General features: G+C 49.9%; 8 protein-coding genes across 8 annotated transcripts; 5 read left to right on the top strand and 3 right to left on the bottom strand.

Annotated features, from left to right (window-relative positions):
- Positions 1-333: 333 nt before the first annotated feature.
- On the bottom strand, positions 334-1,978 carry CI109_106780 (uncharacterized protein; the record flags this gene model as incomplete). Its single annotated transcript, XM_032002155.1, has 3 exons — positions 334-708; positions 774-1,707; positions 1,767-1,978. 3 exons carry the CDS (start codon positions 1,976-1,978, stop codon positions 334-336), a joined length of 1,521 nt encoding a protein of 506 aa, XP_031863712.1.
- Positions 1,979-2,462: 484 nt separating this feature from the next.
- CI109_106779 (40S ribosomal protein uS8) lies at positions 2,463-3,483 on the top strand (the record flags this gene model as incomplete). The annotated part of the gene is made up of 4 exons (XM_032002156.1): positions 2,463-2,495; positions 2,708-2,807; positions 3,151-3,377; positions 3,451-3,483. 4 exons carry the CDS (start codon positions 2,463-2,465, stop codon positions 3,481-3,483), a joined length of 393 nt encoding a protein of 130 aa, XP_031863713.1.
- A 1,240-nt stretch (positions 3,484-4,723) lies between these two features.
- On the top strand, positions 4,724-6,186 carry CI109_106778 (uncharacterized protein; the record flags this gene model as incomplete). The annotated part of the gene is made up of 5 exons (XM_032002157.1): positions 4,724-5,102; positions 5,193-5,438; positions 5,549-5,695; positions 5,783-5,924; positions 5,985-6,186. 5 exons carry the CDS (start codon positions 4,724-4,726, stop codon positions 6,184-6,186), a joined length of 1,116 nt encoding a protein of 371 aa, XP_031863714.1.
- An 85-nt stretch (positions 6,187-6,271) lies between these two features.
- CI109_106777 (uncharacterized protein) lies at positions 6,272-7,844 on the bottom strand (the record flags this gene model as incomplete). The annotated part of the gene is made up of 7 exons (XM_032002158.1): positions 6,272-6,385; positions 6,605-6,824; positions 6,976-7,137; positions 7,315-7,444; positions 7,514-7,590; positions 7,661-7,779; positions 7,836-7,844. The coding sequence occupies 7 exons, from the start codon at positions 7,842-7,844 to the stop codon at positions 6,272-6,274; spliced, it is 831 nt and encodes a 276-aa protein (XP_031863715.1).
- A 342-nt stretch (positions 7,845-8,186) lies between these two features.
- On the top strand, positions 8,187-9,366 carry CI109_106776 (uncharacterized protein; the record flags this gene model as incomplete). The annotated part of the gene is made up of 5 exons (XM_032002159.1): positions 8,187-8,222; positions 8,423-8,507; positions 8,582-8,640; positions 8,846-9,112; positions 9,205-9,366. The coding sequence occupies 5 exons, from the start codon at positions 8,187-8,189 to the stop codon at positions 9,364-9,366; spliced, it is 609 nt and encodes a 202-aa protein (XP_031863716.1).
- Positions 9,367-9,787: 421 nt separating this feature from the next.
- Positions 9,788-14,802, top strand: CI109_106775 (uncharacterized protein; the record flags this gene model as incomplete). Its single annotated transcript, XM_065967909.1, has 14 exons — positions 9,788-10,813; positions 10,873-11,066; positions 11,119-11,931; positions 11,995-12,110; positions 12,175-12,311; positions 12,373-12,445; positions 12,501-12,959; positions 13,048-13,238; positions 13,330-13,518; positions 13,591-13,911; positions 13,975-14,117; positions 14,183-14,252; positions 14,306-14,362; positions 14,440-14,802. The coding sequence occupies 14 exons, from the start codon at positions 9,788-9,790 to the stop codon at positions 14,800-14,802; spliced, it is 4,152 nt and encodes a 1,383-aa protein (XP_065823981.1).
- A 497-nt stretch (positions 14,803-15,299) lies between these two features.
- CI109_106774 (ubiquinone biosynthesis protein COQ4, mitochondrial) lies at positions 15,300-16,501 on the top strand (the record flags this gene model as incomplete). Its single annotated transcript, XM_032002161.1, has 2 exons — positions 15,300-15,668; positions 16,058-16,501. 2 exons carry the CDS (start codon positions 15,300-15,302, stop codon positions 16,499-16,501), a joined length of 813 nt encoding a protein of 270 aa, XP_031863718.1.
- Positions 16,502-16,765: 264 nt separating this feature from the next.
- CI109_106773 (uncharacterized protein) lies at positions 16,766-18,507 on the bottom strand (the record flags this gene model as incomplete). The annotated part of the gene is made up of 6 exons (XM_032002162.1): positions 16,766-16,795; positions 16,882-17,067; positions 17,166-17,363; positions 17,462-17,539; positions 17,630-17,767; positions 17,995-18,507. 6 exons carry the CDS (start codon positions 18,505-18,507, stop codon positions 16,766-16,768), a joined length of 1,143 nt encoding a protein of 380 aa, XP_031863719.1.
- Positions 18,508-18,641: the final 134 nt, after the last annotated feature.

Raw genomic sequence — 18,641 nt, 5'->3', positions numbered from 1 at the left:
TGCAAGCCATTCCGATATACACGATGTTATCTATTGTAGCTATAAACATGTCATGATGTATTCCTCTCGAAACCTCTAGAGCGTTACTCGCGAGTCCCTCATCACCTCGCTGTTTGCGGTCGGGTATTCAGCCTGACACGACGCTGGGTACTGTCGCCTGCGACGAGTGTCAGTGGCAAATCGGTGTCCGCACAAATTCACGACTGGCCACCACACTGTTGGTGTGGTGACGAGATGCAAAAACCATGCATCGAACGGGCAAGCATCAAATCAGTATGAGATCGCCCGATCTTGTTACTCTAGACAGTCCCACTCCTTATGCTGCGAGATAGTTCACTTTGTCGCGTCCACCTTCCCTTTGCTCGATTGACTCGCCTTCCCTTTCGTTTTCCCCGTCCCTTGTGCTTTCTGCTGTTTCTTCAACACTTTCACTTCCACCCTTCTTTTCCTGACTTCTTCGAGTCGTTTGGCCTTTCGCGCAGCATTGTCGACAGGCAATGTCGTTTGTATGCCCTTGACGTGCAACGGGGCATAATGAACGTTTGGAATCGGAACACCAGTTGTCGTTGGTGTTTTATCGCTTGTCATTGCCCCGTTATGTATTTTAAGGGAAGAAGTGGGGAATGGAAGTGTGATACTATGTCGAGGGGGATGTAGCACGCTCTTCGGTAATAGTTTTCTGAGTACTTCAACATCCGGATGTGAAGTCTACAAAGTCGTCGTCATTAGCAATCACATCTCGCTCGGTAAGAGACGGGAGATTCAGCACTCACCCTCACACCCAAACAAGCCAACCTTCTCAATCCTACCAATTGTGCCATATCCTTCTCCACCTCTCCAAGAGGGACGACTCTCACTTCTTCCCTCTCCTCCTTTCCGATCACGTCTTCCCATTCCGAAGCTTTCAATCGTGTTTTCACGATTTTGGCAAATTGGGCATGTTGATATACCAGGGCATTGTAGGTTGCGCAATACGATGGGATGGGATAGACTAGTGATTGCGGGTTGATAGATAATAAAGGCACGACGATGAATGATAACGGTGATGATGAAGACGATGTGTTACTAGTATCGGAAGTCGTGGTGTGATGTTGATCTTGGTTCACCGTTATTGGTTCGGGTGAAGTATTGGGCGAAAGAGGCGCGGTCGGCAAGAGACCATTCGCTGCCACAGCGGGATGACCAGCAGAGCGAGTAGCGTGACCGTTTGTAACAGGGTTGGGGGCCAAGGCATCTGCCATAACTAAGAGACGAAGTTTGATCTCATCAATCTGCGATTCAAGCGATTTGATCACTTCGTTGATGCCCAAAACGAGATGTGACAAGCTTTCAGGCTTGACAGGTCGTTTGGTGGTGTTTTCATTTGACCCATTCTCCGTTCGTTGTTTCTTCGCGATTGGTTCTGCTTTCGATGATGGTGTGGTGGATTTGCGCTTCGTTCCAGCGCCAGTAGCAGTGTCGTCCCCCGCCGTCATACTGACATCCTCGCTTCTGTCCTCGATCTTGTTTTCGACCGCGCTCAAATCGCCTTCTTTCGATTCGTCACCGTTGTCCTCCTTCTTAGATTTCTTCTTCATTCGCCTGTCTACTCGTCTCTCTTTGGTATGACAACGAGCTCGCGACACGTGATAATCTGCGATTTGTTCCGGTACGACCTCCTTCAAAGCGTGCAGCACAGCAGTTTGCAGATGTCGTGGGATATTAGGCCTGGTGAAGGAAGCCAACTGGTCAGTAATTTTTGAGGACGGGTTAGATTACAGACTTACCAGCTTGTCGTGAGAGGACTTGCCAGCACAGCTTTCACTACATCCTTGTTCATCCCGGCCCTATCGACGATGGAGGCAACATCCTGTTTCGGCGCAGACTTGTCTTTCTTTGACTGCGCTCTAATAGTCTTGCTCTCATCGTGTGTAGTGGCGAGGGCCTTGTTCTTCCCCTTGGACGGACCTGCGGTGGTCGCAGTCGCAGGGGGTGCCATCGTTTTCGTAGTCTCGAATTTTGTTGTTCTGACTTACATGCATCTAACTATCTTTCAACTTTTGGATAGACGAAAGCAACGAAGATGGCCGAGCGACAAGGCACGAGATCGCCACGTGACCCCTTCGTCCCAGGGAGGAAGATGCCACATCGGCATTTCGCTTTGGGTGGTCTCACGAAACTCCGTCCCTTCACTCAAATTCAACATTTCGTCTCTGTTGTCCCCTCTGCTCACTGTAGCATTGCAGCATTGCAGCAGGGTGACCACCACTAACCTCCAATTCGACACTTGTTCAACGTTAATAGCTACTTGACCAACAAAAACTTTTGCCCAAATCTAATCACCTTGTTATAGGACTCTTTACGGCTGCTTAAAGTAAGCACACCCGCATCGAGTTTAGAAAGAGCGAAAGACAGTACAGAAGAGTAGTTTCTTATATTCCTTTCCTTTCGACAGAAAACCCGAAAACGAAAATCGATTCAAAATGGTCCGAACTTCAGTTCTTAACGATGCTCTCGTAGGTATCATTTTCGTCGTCGCTTTTCGCAGAAGGAGGCAGGGTGTGAAGAGCATGAGAAGAGCGCAGGATAGGACGTACGGGAGATTTCAAAGAGGGATGAAGCGAAAGGGGATATGGAATTGGACATGGAGATGTGGAATGGGGACGGGGCGACGAAATGTGATGGACAATATGGACAGCTGCTAACCTCTTGTCATCGTCTCCCACAGAACAACATTGTCAACGCCGAGCGACGAGGAAAGCGACAGGTGTTGATCCGACCTTCTTCCAAGGTTGTCGTCAAGGTCCTTTCCGTCATGCAGAAGCACGGTGAGTTGGGGAATCATCCATCACTGCGCCATATCCTTTCTTCTCAGCTCCTACATCTTCTTCACCCCTCATTTACTCCCCCATACTACCCGGAGTATAACTGCCTCCACACGTTCTTCTCACCGAGGCGAGGCTTTAAGTCTCCGGAACATTGATTTCTGATCACTATATGTGATCTATCTCTTTCGTTTCAACGCGAGTCTGTACAGCTCGAGGCCGCATGGCCAGGGTGTCAGACAGATTCGATTGATTCGAAAGAGGGACATTCTACATTTTCATTCATCAAATATTGATATTTGTATCGAAAGGAGAGTTGTATGCTGATTCTTTGAATCGCTTTCAGGTTACATCGGCGAGTTCGAGATCATCGACGACCACCGAGGCGGCAAGATCGTCATCCAGCTCAACGGTCGATTGAACAAGACCGGTGTCATCTCTCCTCGATTCAACGTCCCCGTCGACGCCATCGAGAACTGGGTCAACCAGCTTCTCCCCGCTCGATCTTTCGGCAAGATCATCCTCACCACCTCTGCCGGTATCATGGACCACACCGAGGCCCGTAACAAGCACGTGAGTGTTACCTCCTTACTTGTACTCATGCCAGACAAGTGTTGGATGCTGACGAGTTGGGTTTCTTGTACAGGTCGGTGGAAAGATCCTTGCTTACGTCTACTAGGGTGGGAGTGCATGCATTGAGGTCATTTTAGGGTACATTCTGTCAGCTTGGTCATTGTGACATAGTTCGCATACACCCAAGCGATATTTTCCGTGAAGTTGCAGAGTAGCCTGAAGCAGAAGTCGGTGGGGCGCTTCATCTCTACGCCAACGAAGAGCTTCTGCTTCCTTTATGCGCCAAGAGTTGCGTTTGTGCGGACGTGCGAGTGTGCGTCGATGTGCGCCAACGGTTCAGGTAGAATATGCGGCTCCGTCATTGCTTTCCCTTTGGAGCTCTGGATGGATTGTAAGGTGTCGACTGCATCTTCAACATTCACCCATGACTTACAGGCTCTCGGTTTGCCATTCGCGTGCGACAAGTCCTCCGCTTATCTGCTTCCTTGCGTACAGGTATTGTGTGAGCGTGCGAAGTCCTCCAATGACCGAGTTCCTGCCACCAATTACGATGGTCGGATCGTACTACGCATCTCTCGAGCATTGGCTTTGTGAGCACGCTAAATCATTATCATTATCGACTCTTCAACATCAATTCAGACCTGCAGTAACAAGGTTTCCGTCCTTACCCAAGAGCGGACCTGGTCTCGCCTGCGACTCTCGTCATGGAGGATGATAAACCGATGACTCAAGCAGCACTACCACACAGAAGGCTGACATGGGGCGATGTGGCACAGCACAAACCGTTCATGGTTTTTCTTTGGTCGTGGAAAATCTACGACCCGATCCCGTCAAAGTATCTGTTCACTCTTGACAAAGCTTCTCAACATATATGGAGTCTGGCAGAACGAACAGACAAGTCCAAAACAATATTGAAGGAGAAGACGTCGTATAGGTACACCATGTAATGCAGAACTTGGCGTTGTTAGGATGATTTTGAATTGGTTGCAGTCTGGGCCTCACCTGGGAACCCCTTCTCTGTAATGTGGTTATTTCACGATGGGTGCTCTCTCTTCTGATTCTGAGTCTTGGCTTGACATGACAGCTCTCTTGACATCGTTGAGCGTTAGATGCGTGAACGATCAATTTGTCCAATGCTGATCTGCCCACACGAAAAGCAAGCACACCACGTCTTCCACGTCACCACTATTTCTTCGCTCGAAGCGTTACGCGGATGGTTGTATGAAACGTTGAAACATAACTCATCCATCCACGCAGCACCAACCCAGCACTTGACGGACAATCAATATCAATACGACAACTACACACCGTACTCGCTGGTCGAGTCGCTCCTCTCTCTATCCACCATGCTCCCTTCACCGCTCATATATCTTCTGCGCATTCTGGCATTACCACTCTTCTTCCTCTTCCATCTAACATTCACCATCTCCTCACTTCTCCTACGAACATATCAAGCGTTCACCACCACGAATCCCACCTCCGAGACATTGATACACGAATACGATCCCCTCCCTTCCAAATCTCCTTTCTCAGATTCGGATAATCAACCGCGTAGCTTACCACCGAAACATCTCGCTCTGGTATTGGTCCCTTCGCGACGAACGCATCCCGGAGGATCTGTCCGATTACGGAGGGAGAAAGATGCGTTGGTGGAGAGTGTTTTGAGACTTGTGGAATGGGGCGGAGAGAGGGGTATCAAGGAGATCTCAGTATGGGACGGACAAGGTGAGTAGCCCGGGGTCGCTTTCAGTCGTATTGAAGGTATCCATGTACGTTTTATGAGTGAGCTAATTTAACCTTCTTCATATTCATCAGGGCGGATACAATCACTCCTTCCGAGACTTGTTCAAGATCTATCAACATACTCTTCTTCAACACTGCCTCCCTCTCCACCATCTTCTTCGCCTTCCACACCTTCGCCGAGACCGACCCAAGATTTGCCAGAGTGCGAATTACCTCTCACACCGAGGAGTCCACCAGAGTGTAATGACAAAGCGCGAGATGGCAATTGCGACGGTCGTCTGACACATGACGGAGTGATGAGTGTTGAAGTACATCCTCGTGCGTATCTAGGCTTCTAGACCAGTTACATCCTGGTTCTGGCACGAATGCTCGTCACGGTGCGAAGACACTCCTGAGGGACATTGGCTGACAAACGATTATCGTTATAGGTAAACAACGATCGAAAGGTCTTACAGTACATTTCCTTCCTCCCTCTTCCTCATCATCGCTCGTCACCGACCTCACCAAGAAATATGCTGCTTCTCAACTTTCCCTGCAGGAGATGACAGTCTCCAAAGTTGATCATGATCTACGTCGTCAGTGCACTCTCACCAATCACATCTCTTCTGCCTCATGGTTGTATAGGATTGTAATTCGTGCTGACATTTGTTATCATACCGTAGAGCAACTCAACTTCACTCATGATCCCGACTTGTTGATCGTACATCACTTGTCTCCGCCATCAATCTTCAGGTCGATAATACCTCGTGCTGCGCCAGAATTGTGGGGTTACCCGTTCTGGGCTCTGAGAATCACCGAGATCTAGTGAGTAGAAGTGAACTTCGTATTGCCATCCGGTCCTGACTCAGTGTCCCTACTCTGTAGCCAACATCCCACACCCATACCGCTCCTGCACAACCTCACTCCTCTTATCCAATCTCTCCGAACCTCATCCCTACCGTTCATCCGAAAATTAGGTTACACAATATCAACCCCACCCCCTCCATCTCAAAGTGTATTTAGCAAAGACGAATGGGACGGAGCGATGACAGCTTGGTCAAATGTAGAACAGAGATTAGGTCGGTAATTAGTAAGAGTAGATCTAGACTGTTTAGATGTATATATATGCATAAACGTTACACTTCTTCTACCTACACCCCTACGTGTTGCGCTCATTGAGTCTGAGCACCGTATCCTCTCAAACCTTCTGCGAAGCTCCATTCTGTAGGGGCGGATTTGGAATCGCTGATTGTGATTCCCTCCTCGGTGATGATGGCGACTTGGTACTGTGGTAGAAGAGCAGGGTATCAGCGACGAGGCTCAAGCACGGCAAAGCGACCCGTTTCGACAATTCCTTCAATTCCATCTTTACACCCAATTCCCTACTTCCATCACTCGTCCACCGCGTTCAATCCACATAGCTGGGCCCTCAGTGTCTTACACCTCAACCCACACACCTCCCGTGTCTCCACTCGCGTACACAATGTAAAGGAACCACAACTCACCTTGTTTATACTCCTCGCATCTCTGTAGAACAAGACCTTCATGCAATCGTCGATCAACTTCTCCCCTTCTTCCTGCGTCAACAACGGTCCCTTCCCGTCGACACCAGCTTTCGCCTCGAACGCCTCTCTCAGGAGAGGTTGGGCGAGATGGGCGCCAAAGCCTGTAGCAAGAGTGGGAGCGGTGTAAGTGGTACCGAGAAGGTCGATGAATGCTAAGAAGCTGTAAGAAAGAAAGTGATTAGTTTAGTTTTCTTAGAACAATAGATGATGGCAGGAACACGACATGGTCAAGGCTCGAAGTTCAAGGCAGCTCAAACAGACTAGGGGAGTGGAGCAAAACGATGTCAAGGGAAAAATGAGTAGAGACTCACCTCTCCTTCTTGTTCTTGTCCCATCCACCGACTAAGACAGCGTTCCAAACAGGGTTCATCTTGCTCCTTCGTCCGTAGAATAGGTTGGCGAGGAGGTCGTAGATGTTTGAGGGGGAGAGGGAAGGGTGAGAGTCGGTGAGTGAGAGGGCTTCTTCTTGGCGTCTGCGATGGGTAAGAGGTCAGCTCGATTGTACACGCAAGGAAGGAAGGCAAGAATAATAAGAGTAGGCGAGTTGGAATGTTGAAGTAGCACGATTATTTCGGCTCGCCGACCGCGAAGGGAGGAGGCAAGGGATATGGAGTGGATAGTTGCGGCTGAGAGAATGAGACACCACGCACAACAACGCATCCAGCTCCTTCTTCAACCATTGATAGTCTGACATGTCTCCTGCAACTCCCAACAGTGTGTGTTTGCCTAAAGGATGGAGACGTTGGATATCTCTAAATCGGGCAAGGGAACCATATGACGCTGTACAGAAAAAAAGAACTTATCAGCTCATTGACTGCCTCGACATAGGAGTAGAGAAAAGCTGCATACCTAGATTGTCTGCTGCGATCATGACACCTTTGTCAAACTTGATACCGAGGACTGAAGTACCAGTAACAAGTGGTTGTCTGTGGGCGGAAGTGATCAGCAGCTGTACTCGAGACATGCAACGTGCAGGCCCTTGCCAGCTTCACTTACTGAGTATGTTGGGTCGCCCCATGAGAGATCGCAGAGTGTCGTTGGGTTTGGGCAAGGGGGAAGGTGGCATAGTCGTTGAATGATGAGTGTGCAGAGGGCTGCTTCCACATTGCGGGGTGCTATAGAGGCGCAACGTCAGCGTGATCGATCGTCAGAAGAGGGACCTGGAGCTCACGTGTGACATGATGACAAGTAGGCTGAGGTTTGTTCGGTAGGGAAGCGCAGTGGTCTAGATTCAAGTAATCATGCAGTCAATCGTTTGTACTGATTGATGATGGTCAACGACAAGGACGTAGAGACGAGACGAGACGACGCGGGGGCGTTTACGTAGAATGACGTGGCGTTGATTTTGGCATGTGGCCACGTGGAGAGATGATAACGGTGACACCCCTTACACCCTTGTCGACGCGCCAGGTGTTGTCAACCATTCGATGTGTGTGGTCCGAGAACTATCAATGCATGGTCTACTCTTCCAAATCTCTTGCACTACTGTTGATACACCAATCACATATAAGAAGACGACAGAATGAGCGACCAACAGTTCTTTGAGACTATCACAAAGGTAAGTCGAATCACTTGCTCTCCTCTCGAGCTACTGGTCCCATGCTTCCACTTTATGCTCTGTCTTTGATGGCCGGGAGCTCGGACGAGTGACTATGCGAAGCTTGGATTCCTGGCTTTCTCACCAAAGACACACTTACACTGGCGCCTTTGCGACTATACAGAGCCAAAGCTGATATCCCGTTAAACCTCTCCACCTAGTCCTTCACCGAAGTGACCATCACCGAGGCTGGCGTCGACACTGCCGAGTTCCTTGAAGCAGCCGAGAACCTCGTCAAGATCTTCGGTGTGTATCTTCCGCTGGACAGCCAAGTGCGAGTCACGGAAACTTCGGCTGATCGACGTTTGATCTGATATTAGGCCTCTTCGGTAACCCCGCATTCGTTGTTGTGCAGAATGATTTGACTGGAAACATCGCGGTATGTGCATGAGCGCTGGATATGGATGAATTATAGCGCTGACAAGTGATCTGATTCCTCTGTCTGTTTCTATGTCCGTCATAACCTTACGTTCACTTCGCTGTAATCTGTCCTATCACCGCCATTCCTTTCCGCTTTCCCCTTCATCTGTCTTCTGCCTAATTGTCCGCTCACTCACTGCCCTCCATCTCCTCGGCACTCACAGAAAGTTCGAGCCTACCTCGCACACAACCCCGAATCCGGCAAGACCCTCGAATCTTTACTCGCTGCCGAAAAGGCCAGTATTCCCAAGCCCAAAGACAGAGTGGCTACCGACGCTCTGATGTGGCTCTTGCGAGGTCTCAATTTCACCGCCCAGGGATTGAGGTCCAACGTCGATAACCCATCAGAAGAGCTCAGCGTCAGCTTCACAAAGGGTTACGAGGGTAGTTTGAAGAAGTATCATGGCATGATGGTTAGACCTGTCTTCTATGTAAGTCGTCTCCTTCCCTTTCTTAGACCCAACCACGTAAGGTCTCCCGAAGACCACTCAGTGTTGACTCTCTGTCGCTCGTAATCTCGCAGCTCGCTATGAAAGCATGTCCTTACAGAGCAACATTCTACCCTAAACTCGGTGAACCTCAATCCGAGGTGTTGCCCAAACTCGAAGCGTGGTTGAAGGCTCTCGAGGAGATTGTCAAGAAGGAACAAACAGTCTTCAAGGCTGGCGGTTACGGTGAGGTCTAACCTGGTTAGCAGCGTTTCGGCATCATGTCTCGAGGATAGTCATGGGATTCATTGTATGCATTGGTTTCGCTCTGCAGTAGACATAGACAGATAGTTTGAATTGAGATGGGTGGTATCCGTACAGTGAGGGATTATCGGTTTGCCACTTTTGGTAATTCGTTACCATCAAAGACGCGTCAACTCGTAAACAAACCGCGACAACACCCAAAACACTGCTCGTTGATTTTACTTTACTTCTATACGCTCTTGCTCGACCACGTCTTCATACATTATACCCATCGCCTGCTTCGATATATATCAGCCAGACTAACGACAGTCAGCTCGAAGTCCTGCGGTTCGGCTTTGTACATTCATATCCCGTTCGAAGCGGCAGAGTTTCGCCTTCTCCACCCCCAGTTTCCATTCCATTTCCTTATCCGTCATGTCAGACGAATTCAACCTGCAAGAAGAGCTCCTCTCCCTATCCGACCCCTCGCTCTACCATATTCCCTCCGAGGTCGATATCGACTCCCTTCGCTCTTCCTCTATTGACGAATCTCTCTCCTCCGCCATCGAGTCCATAGTCAATGACCCCGAATCTCTCATCCACTCACAACCTGCGACTTTCGACGTCTTCCGTTCTATACTCAAACATGCCGATTCCCCCAACATCTCCGGGGCTCTGCTCACCAAGCTTCTCGATGTGATTCTGTCTGGGCTGAACAACCATTCCAGCGCTGTTATGACGATGGTCGGAGGACAAGGGTTCGGTGCTGGAGAGGTCGATATGGATGCGCCTATGATACATAAACAACCTTTGGAGATGTGGGCTTTCTTATTACAGTGGTTCGTCACTGCGGCCGAGAGAGGTGCTGGGAGATCATCAGACGAACCGAGAACAACGACAGCGGGAGGGAAGGGGAAGAAGAAGACTGCAGCAGGATCAAAGGGGTCAACAACATCGACATCATTCATCTGGATAGACCATTTACCGTTGGTCTTGACGACGATGACGAAGATACTTCGAGTACCGACTTCTCGAATATGGCGAACCACCTCAGAGAAGGAGACTTTCGTATCATGTTTCGTTAAACCGGCTTATCAGCTCGCAGAGTCAGAACAATATCTTAAATCAAACGAGATCAAACTTGGTATATACAAGGTCATCTGTCTCGCCGTCAAATTCCATGGACACGCATTTGGCGTTCAGACAAGTATCATCCAGAACCTCACGTACTTTGAACATCTGTCCGAACCGATGGCAGAGCTGTTGGCGATCTTGGAGAAGGAATTTGATTTCAGTCAACTAGGAGAAGAGGTGTTGAGGGATGTTGCAGGGAAGACGTTTGCTCATAACGATGCAAAGGGACCAAGAAGTTTCTCAAAGTTCTTGGTCAGATTGGCAGAGTTGAGTCCAAGGGTGGTGCAGAAGCAGATGTCGTTGCTTTTGGCTCACCTGGACAGCGAAGTGAGTGTGACTCATTCCCCACAACCGTGCGGTGACCTAACACATATGGCTTCTTTCAGGCCCACCCTATGCGTATGGCGATCGTTGAAATCATCGGTATCCTGATTAGAGATATCTCGTCATCGGACGAAGGTGACGAGGAGCAGAAAACCAAGCAGATCAAGCGGTTCTTCGAACTGCTAATGGAGCGCTTCCTCGACCTCAACTCATGGGTGAGGTGCAAGGTGTTGACTACTCTAATCAAGCTCTGCGAGTAAGTAGCTACCACTTTGGCCATTAGCCAGACTGGACTGACTTCTTTACAGTCTTCCGGCCAAATTCCCCAAACAACGACACCAGATCACAGAGCTCACCATCCGAACACTCGAAGACAAGACTTCTTCCGCAAGACGATATGCGATCCAGCTTCTCTGCAAATTGTTGGAGACCCACCCCTTCGGTGCTCTCCACGGTGGTACACTCAACCTCCAAGAATGGCAGGATAGGTACGAGAAGGTAGCGGAAGAGCTGGCAAAAGTTGATGCTCAGGAGTTGGAAAAGGCGAAGAGAGATGTCGGCATGGAAGATGACGAGGAAGAGGAGACCGTTGAGGCTGAAGGAGGTGGCGAGGAAGAAGAGGAAGAACAGGTTGAGGGCGAGGACGGAGAGGCTACACCCAAACCGAAGAAAGTCAAGAAAGAACGAAAACCTCGTCAATCTCAGCTCGACATCTCAGGTATTCAATCTGAACAAACGACACTCGACCCCAACCTCATCACCAAACTCCGTCTCACCAAAAAGTACTACGGTGACGCATTGCGGTTCATCAACCAGATCGAAACTGCCATTCCTACGCTCTGTCAATTGCTCGTGTCGACCACCAAGACTGAAGTGCTCGAAGCTATGCGATTCTTCCGAGTTGCATATGAGTACGATATCGCAAGTGCCGATCAAGGTATTAAGACCATGTTACATCTCATCTGGACCAAAGATAACAACGCCAATGCGGGTGAAGATGGGATGGACGGCAAAGGTATCAGGGGAAGTTTAATCGAGTGCTATAGAAGCTTGTACTTCGATGTGGTACCAGACTTGGCACCGAAACAACAGGTCAACCGAATTGCCAAGAACATGATTGAGTGAGTGACTCCTTTGAGTCTTGCTCAAACCATGATGTATGGGAGCTGACTTTTGTCTTTCAGACGAACATACGGTGCTACTTTGGCCGAGTTGACCAGTTTGGAAGAGTTGATCAGAACCATGATGGTGGATGGAGGTGTACACAACGATGTCGTCAACAAATTGTGGCAGGTTTACAGTACGTCAAGTCGACACTCTTCTCCGATGTCGTACAGCGGTGCTCATTTGCTGTATCATCGCAGGTACCGACCAAGAGATTCCCAAGCCTCAACGCCAAGGTGCCATCATCATCCTTGGTATGTTGGCTTTGGCCAAGCGAGAAGTTGTCACGGAGAGAGTCGAGTCGTTGTTGAAGATTGGTCTGGGGCCGCTGGGAATGGTGCGTGATCGTGACTCGTTTCTACTGCGACCACCACTGTTGAGCTGACGTCACACCTCAGCACGACTTGGTTTTGGCTCGATATACCTGTATCGCGCTGCAGCGACTCGGAGGATCCGCTAAGAAGGTCAAAGGTCAGCTTCGTGCCCAGACGGTGTGCATGCAATTAAGCTGACGATGAACATCTAGGTTCTCTGAGTGACAAGACGATGCGACTTCCAATGGACAACCCTATCTTCGTGAAGTTGCAAGAGATCATCGAACACTCCCCTCGTTCTCCTCACTGGTTCTCAATGGCCGAGCAAGCTATCAACACGATTTACTTGCTCGGTGAACAGCCCGACGCTCTGTGTTCTGGCATCATCAAGAACCTCACCGGCAAGGTGTTCGACACCCCATCAGGTTCCAATGGCAACCCCTCAGTCGAAGAGGAAGGTGACGACGGTGAGGGCGAAAAAGTCGGCGAGGAGGATGTCGAGAAGCCTGAAGGGGATGTTTCGGTGATTCAAGAGGAGAAGAAGGATCAGACTGGCAGTTTCAGACTCGCTCAATTGGTCTTTGTGGTTGGACACGTTGCTATCAAACATATCGTCTATCTCGAGCTTGTCGAACGGGAGTTCAAGAGACGCAAGGACGAGAATGCGAAACGTGAGTTTGTCAACTGGACACAAATCCTCGCGTTCTCGGTCAAAAAGCGGTGTCGCATGCGCTGATACATGGTGTTCTGCCTTAACAGAGAAAGCTGCTGCGAAATCTACCGAGAAGGACTCGAATGACCTCGACGCCGTAGCAGGTAACGCGGAGGACGACATTGGCGATTTGATCTCTGGAATTAGGGAGAAGGAACTTTTGTTCGGAGAAAAGAGTCTATTGGCCGTCTACGGGCCCATGATTGCGCATATCTGTGCAAGCCCTAAGAGGTACAGGGTGAGTTGCTCAACCCATCTCGATCCTTTGGACGATATCCAACTCGTTGTTGTCCCCCACTTGCTGATCAATGGACTTGGGTATGTTACAGAACCCTTCCCTTCGACAAGCAGCCGCTCTCAGCTTGACCAAACTCATGTGTGTCTCCGCACAATTCTGCGAATCCCACTTGCTCTTGCTGTTCAAGATCCTTGAGACCAGCAGGGATCCAGTGGTGAGGAGTAACATTGTGATCGCCTTGGGTGATATCGCAGTTTGCTTCGGCAGCATGATCGACGATGTGAGTGCAGATCACACCTTCACCCCGAGAAGAAATGGCAGCTAACGAACTTGATGTCTCCGTGTGAACTAGAACTCTGAACGTCTCTACCAAGGATTGGCGGACCCCGATCTCGTCGTCAAGAAGAACACCTTAATGGTCTTGACACACTTGATCTTGAACGGGATGATCAAGGTCAAGGGTCAACTGGGCGAAATGGCCAAATGTCTCGAAGATCCCGATCAACGTATTTCCGATTTGGCGAAATTGTTCTTTACAGAGCTGTCGACAAAAGACAATGCGCTGTATAACAACTTGCAGGATGTGATCAGTCACTTGAGTATTGGGAAACATGCGGTCGACGAGGAAACGTTCGAGAGGACGATGAGGTTTATCTTTACTTTCATTGAGAAGGTAAGTTGATTTCATGTAAATTGGCACGAGTAAGTGGAAGCTGACAAGTATGTGTGCTCTCAGGATAAACAAGCGGAAGCGCTGGTCGAGAAATTGTGCCAGCGATTCAGACTCGCGACGGACGAAAGACAATGGCGTGATATCTCGTTCTGTCTTTCCCTCTTACCATTCAAGTCAGAAAGATCGATGAAGAAACTCATTGAAGGGTGAGTAGATTGCGTGAATGAAGGCTGCAAATGATCGACATACGCTAACGTGTATTCTTGCGCAGTCTACCTTTCTACCAAGACAAGCTGCACGAGGAGACTGTGTTCAGACGATTCACCGAGATTCTCGCAAAGGCAAGTGCGATAATCTAGCCAACCAAGATAGGTATCTAACCCATGACATATAGGCTCGAGCGAACAAAGCGGCCAATAAGCCCGAAACGGAGCTCAAGGAGTTCGAAGCGGTGCGTACTAGATCAGATTGCGACCACCTAGCAGCCCACCTAGGTATCCAAGCTGACAAGTCGAGCGTCATTTGCAGATCCTCGCTGAACACCAAGCCAAGGGTCTCGAAGACCAAGCTCTCGAAGCTGACGTCTTACGAAAGACCAAAGCTGCCAAGCGACGAGCTGCGAAACGTCCCACAGCAGGGACGAAAGCCCCTGCTCAAGGGAGGAAGAAGGCTGCTCAGCAATCTGATGACGACGATGACGATGGAGATGGTGGTGGTGATGGGGCTGAAGGAGTAGAAGAGGAGGAAGAGGAAGAAGCGGCCCCTGCTAGACCTGCCAGAGGGAGAAAAGCAGCTCCAGTACCTGTGAAGAAGGCACCTGCTCCTGCGAGAAGAGGAAGGAGAAAGGTTGTTGTGGAGAGTGAAAGTGAGGATGATGATGAAGCCGAGTAGGACACGCGGTCATTCAGACTCGGAAGGCGGGGTTGTGTGGTGCATAGCGTGAAAAGAGAAGCGTACTTGGGCATCATCTAAAGCTTTTGGGTACTACAGAGACGATGTAGATATGCTACTCTTTACAGATACAAGATAATGGCAATCGCGCGAAGACAAAGTCACGTGATGGGTTGATTGTTCCGGATCGATTCGCGATGATGCTGTTCGAGTGCGAAGTTGCATTTCGACATTTGTAGAGGCGTTGATGCTTGAATCACCGTTTCTACAAACAGCAAGCATTGAGCATTAGTGAGAGAAGATCGACCCACCCAAAACGAGACCATAAGATCTGTCGACCGGAAAGCATTACATCACCTGATTGAAATACGATCAAAGCAAAGCTCGAGCTCAACGTGTTGCCGAATAGACCTTTCCAACCCATCACTCCTCCTTCCCTTATACTCTCCACGTCCAGTATCCGGCTTCCCCCACACCGACACCGGCTCCGACTAATCATGCGACCCTCTCTCCGACTCCTGACCGTTCCTAACCGACCACCAAACTACCCAGGCCACATCCCCCTTTCCACCTCTCAAAATGCCTTACTGGCACTCGGGTCGGGTATCGTAGGTGGTTTTCTCGACATATCACGAGGCGACCTAGTAGCGTCCCTATCTGAATCTACGGCGGGGACATTCCTCCCTTCTTTACATGAGAAGATGGTGGCGCACCCTGAGGGAAGACAGATTATGAGGGATAGACCTAGGATAAGTGGCGAGAGTGTTTTGAGAGATAAGTTGGGAGAGATGAGGAGAGGCACGGTGGGGAGAGAGTATTGGGAATGGTTGAGAGGTGGGGAGATAACGCCGGACTCGAGGTCAGACGTGAGTCAAAGGCCATTCTCACGACGTGTTTGGGTCTGTGATAGTCAAGTCTGGACCGCGACGCTGAGGAAAGGAAGGAATAGGAGGGGGAGTTGTGATCGTGCTCGATTAGGAGTTGGAAGTAGGGCGTACACCGGCACTCAGTGTGTATGTGGACCTGCCATAGCGTATAGACAGGGAAACATGGGACACAGGATTGCTGTGAATGAGCAGAGTAGAGGATAGTTGCAGGTGTAAGCGAGGGAGACGCTGAGAAGTATCAAGCAGCCGTTGCTTCCCCCTTGTTGCGTAGCGCGATCTTCGTTACAAACGTGTTTCGGTCTTTCTCACTATCATCTCGAATCCCTACGCAGCCACTCAAGCTGACACTCTCCACTCCTCTCTAACAGGTACAATATATCGACTCCCCCACACTCGCCTACACGATGCTACGCTATCGACAGACCCACGACCTATATCACACCCTCTTTTCCCTCCCTCCCACACTCCCCCACGAACTATCGCTCAAAGTCCTCGAATTTGCAAACATGTCATTACCTGTCGCCGGTCTATCTTCGACGCTCGGGCCATTCCGCCTGAAACGACGTGATACTTGGGCGAAAGATTGGGTCCCATGGGCTCTCAGAACAGGTAGAGAGGGGAAGAGTCTCGTTGGAGTATATTGGGAGAAGAGATGGGAACAAGGGGTCGGAGAGCTAAGAAGAGAATTGGGAGTTAAGAGGAATGATGCGTTTGGTGTGGAAGGGAGGTGGGCTGGGTATAGGAAGATCAGAGAAATGGAGAGGGAGTTGAGACGGAAAGGAGAGTGGGTAGATCAGCCGGAAGAATGGTAGAGGGTGTTACATCTATGAAGTACCAAGCACAGAGCATCAGACGATAACTGTCGCCACTTGCTTCCTTGTGCCACTTGCTTCCTTGTCGTACCAAGGAGTCAACCAGACAGGCAGCTGGAGGGAGGGCACAGATGTCGACTGGATCTTCAGCGACATCCCCTTTGAACGCAACGATTGCACACCTGGCCGGGATGATTAATGTAGCATCACAGTATGACGTCTAAGCGGCTCGTGTACATCACATTCCGTCCTGTCGATCCGCGCTCATTGAGCCTTTCTCAAACTGTTATAATGCTAAATGGCAAGCACAGCGGGCATCAGCATACTGAAGTTCAGAGTTATGGGCTGTTCACATTGGTCTGCACCAGTATATCACTCACCTCGCCCAATCCATACATCCTCTTGTGATAACTGATCCTGACCACCTTATCACCCGCAGCAGCACTTTGTTCAGGTGACATCGCTCCGCCAAAGGCATCATCGCCTCCACCGTGGGAGACGACGGTAGGTGGACCTCGTTGGAAGACGTGAATTGGGATGTTGAATGCGCGCGAGAGGGCTTGGATCTTATCCCATGAAAGAAAAGAAGAGAAGCATCAGCACACAGCTCGAGTGGTATTATTCTCCTTTCCCGCGCAAAGGAAAGAGCAAAGCCCGCACTCACCTCTGGCTCGCCTCCCCACTCTCCAGTCTCTGCCACCAACTGACAATACTTTCTGAACCCCTTCTCAGTCATCATCCCATCGTCCGTTGCGCCGGCACTATCTTCGCCCGTGATGGAGGGTAAGAATGGCATGAAGTCGTCGGGATGACGGAGCATGAATTCGGAAGCTTTGTTTCGTGTCACTTGATAGTTTGTTGCCTGAATACGAAATTGAAACATTATCAGCGTGTGTTTTTGCCAAACTTCCGCGACATTGCGCTGAGAAGAGTTCAAGGGGATGAAGACGCCAAACTCACCTCGTGAGAAGGGAGGATACCAATCTCGCCTAATTGATCCGCAATGGCAGAGTACATACAATGACCATCAGGTGCGATCTGTTCAACGAAAGCGAATCCAGAACATCAGCCGTTGTCACCAATCTTGCTAGCTGCACCAACGCAGCGAAATGATACAACAGGACCCACCTCGTAGATCTCTCGTCCCATGACTGTACAAGCGTTCCCGATGATCTGGATTTCCTCCTGTCGCTCTTTCTCGAGCTGAGCTGTCCAATTGGGATCACTGGGTGGGGCAGAGTTGATCAACGCTTCTTGTTTTCGGGCCTGCGAGGGGTAAGGGGGTCAGTATGCGTGCGACATAGTAAAAGACCGACAATTGATTCATGCTTGAGCCTAGAGTAGCACAGTGGAGTTGCTCATTCTCTCGTCGGGGTCGTGGAGGAGGGAAGAACAGGCAGATATGTCAAAGTAGCACCGTTGCTAATCCGACAGAAGCTAGCAGCTCGCCACACCAAAGGAAGGAAGGAGGAAAGAGCTGCACCATAACTCACCTGTCTCTCTTCAAACTTTTGTCTGCTCGACTTCTTCTTCTTCCCACCTCCGTTCGCTCCAAATCCATTCCCGTACAATCCACCGGCACCACCTCCACTGGCGCCTATCAATTCGTCTGCCGTGACTCTCTGATGTTGCTGAGATGACGAAGGCGATTGAGATTGAGACACCACATCATTGGCATTACTTTGTCCGATTTCTTTTTCTCTCTCGTGCATTTGTTCAAGTACTGCATTCTCCTCCATGACAGCTTTCGATACACTTATCCCAGAACCATCACCGAAACTGTCCCCAGCACTGCCATTGACAGTCGCAGGTTGAACGACGGGAATATCAAGTGCAGGAGCGGGGGAAATTGATCCGTCACCATCACCATCACGAAGGGAGGATGGAGGTGGGGGGAGGGTAGATGAGATTGAACTGGTTGAACCGCCAGATGGAGGTGGGGGCGTCTGGGGTGAAGAGTTGGGTGAAAGGAGTTTCTTCAGTGCTCGTCGTTTTGAGCCGGGCATATTGGGCGGAGTGTCGAGCTCGAAGCGGTTACTTTTAGGATAAGGTCGGTTCTGAAGATGAAATCAGAGTCGAGTGATGGCTACGCGAAATGATATAGAGTCGCAGTGAGATGAAACAGAAAGGCTGATTCAAA

This window comes from Kwoniella shandongensis, chromosome 13 (genome assembly GCF_008629635.2).
Source record: "Kwoniella shandongensis chromosome 13, complete sequence".
NCBI lineage: Eukaryota > Fungi > Basidiomycota > Tremellomycetes > Tremellales > Cryptococcaceae > Kwoniella > Kwoniella shandongensis.
This window is presented reverse-complemented; position numbering and strand designations above follow the sequence as displayed.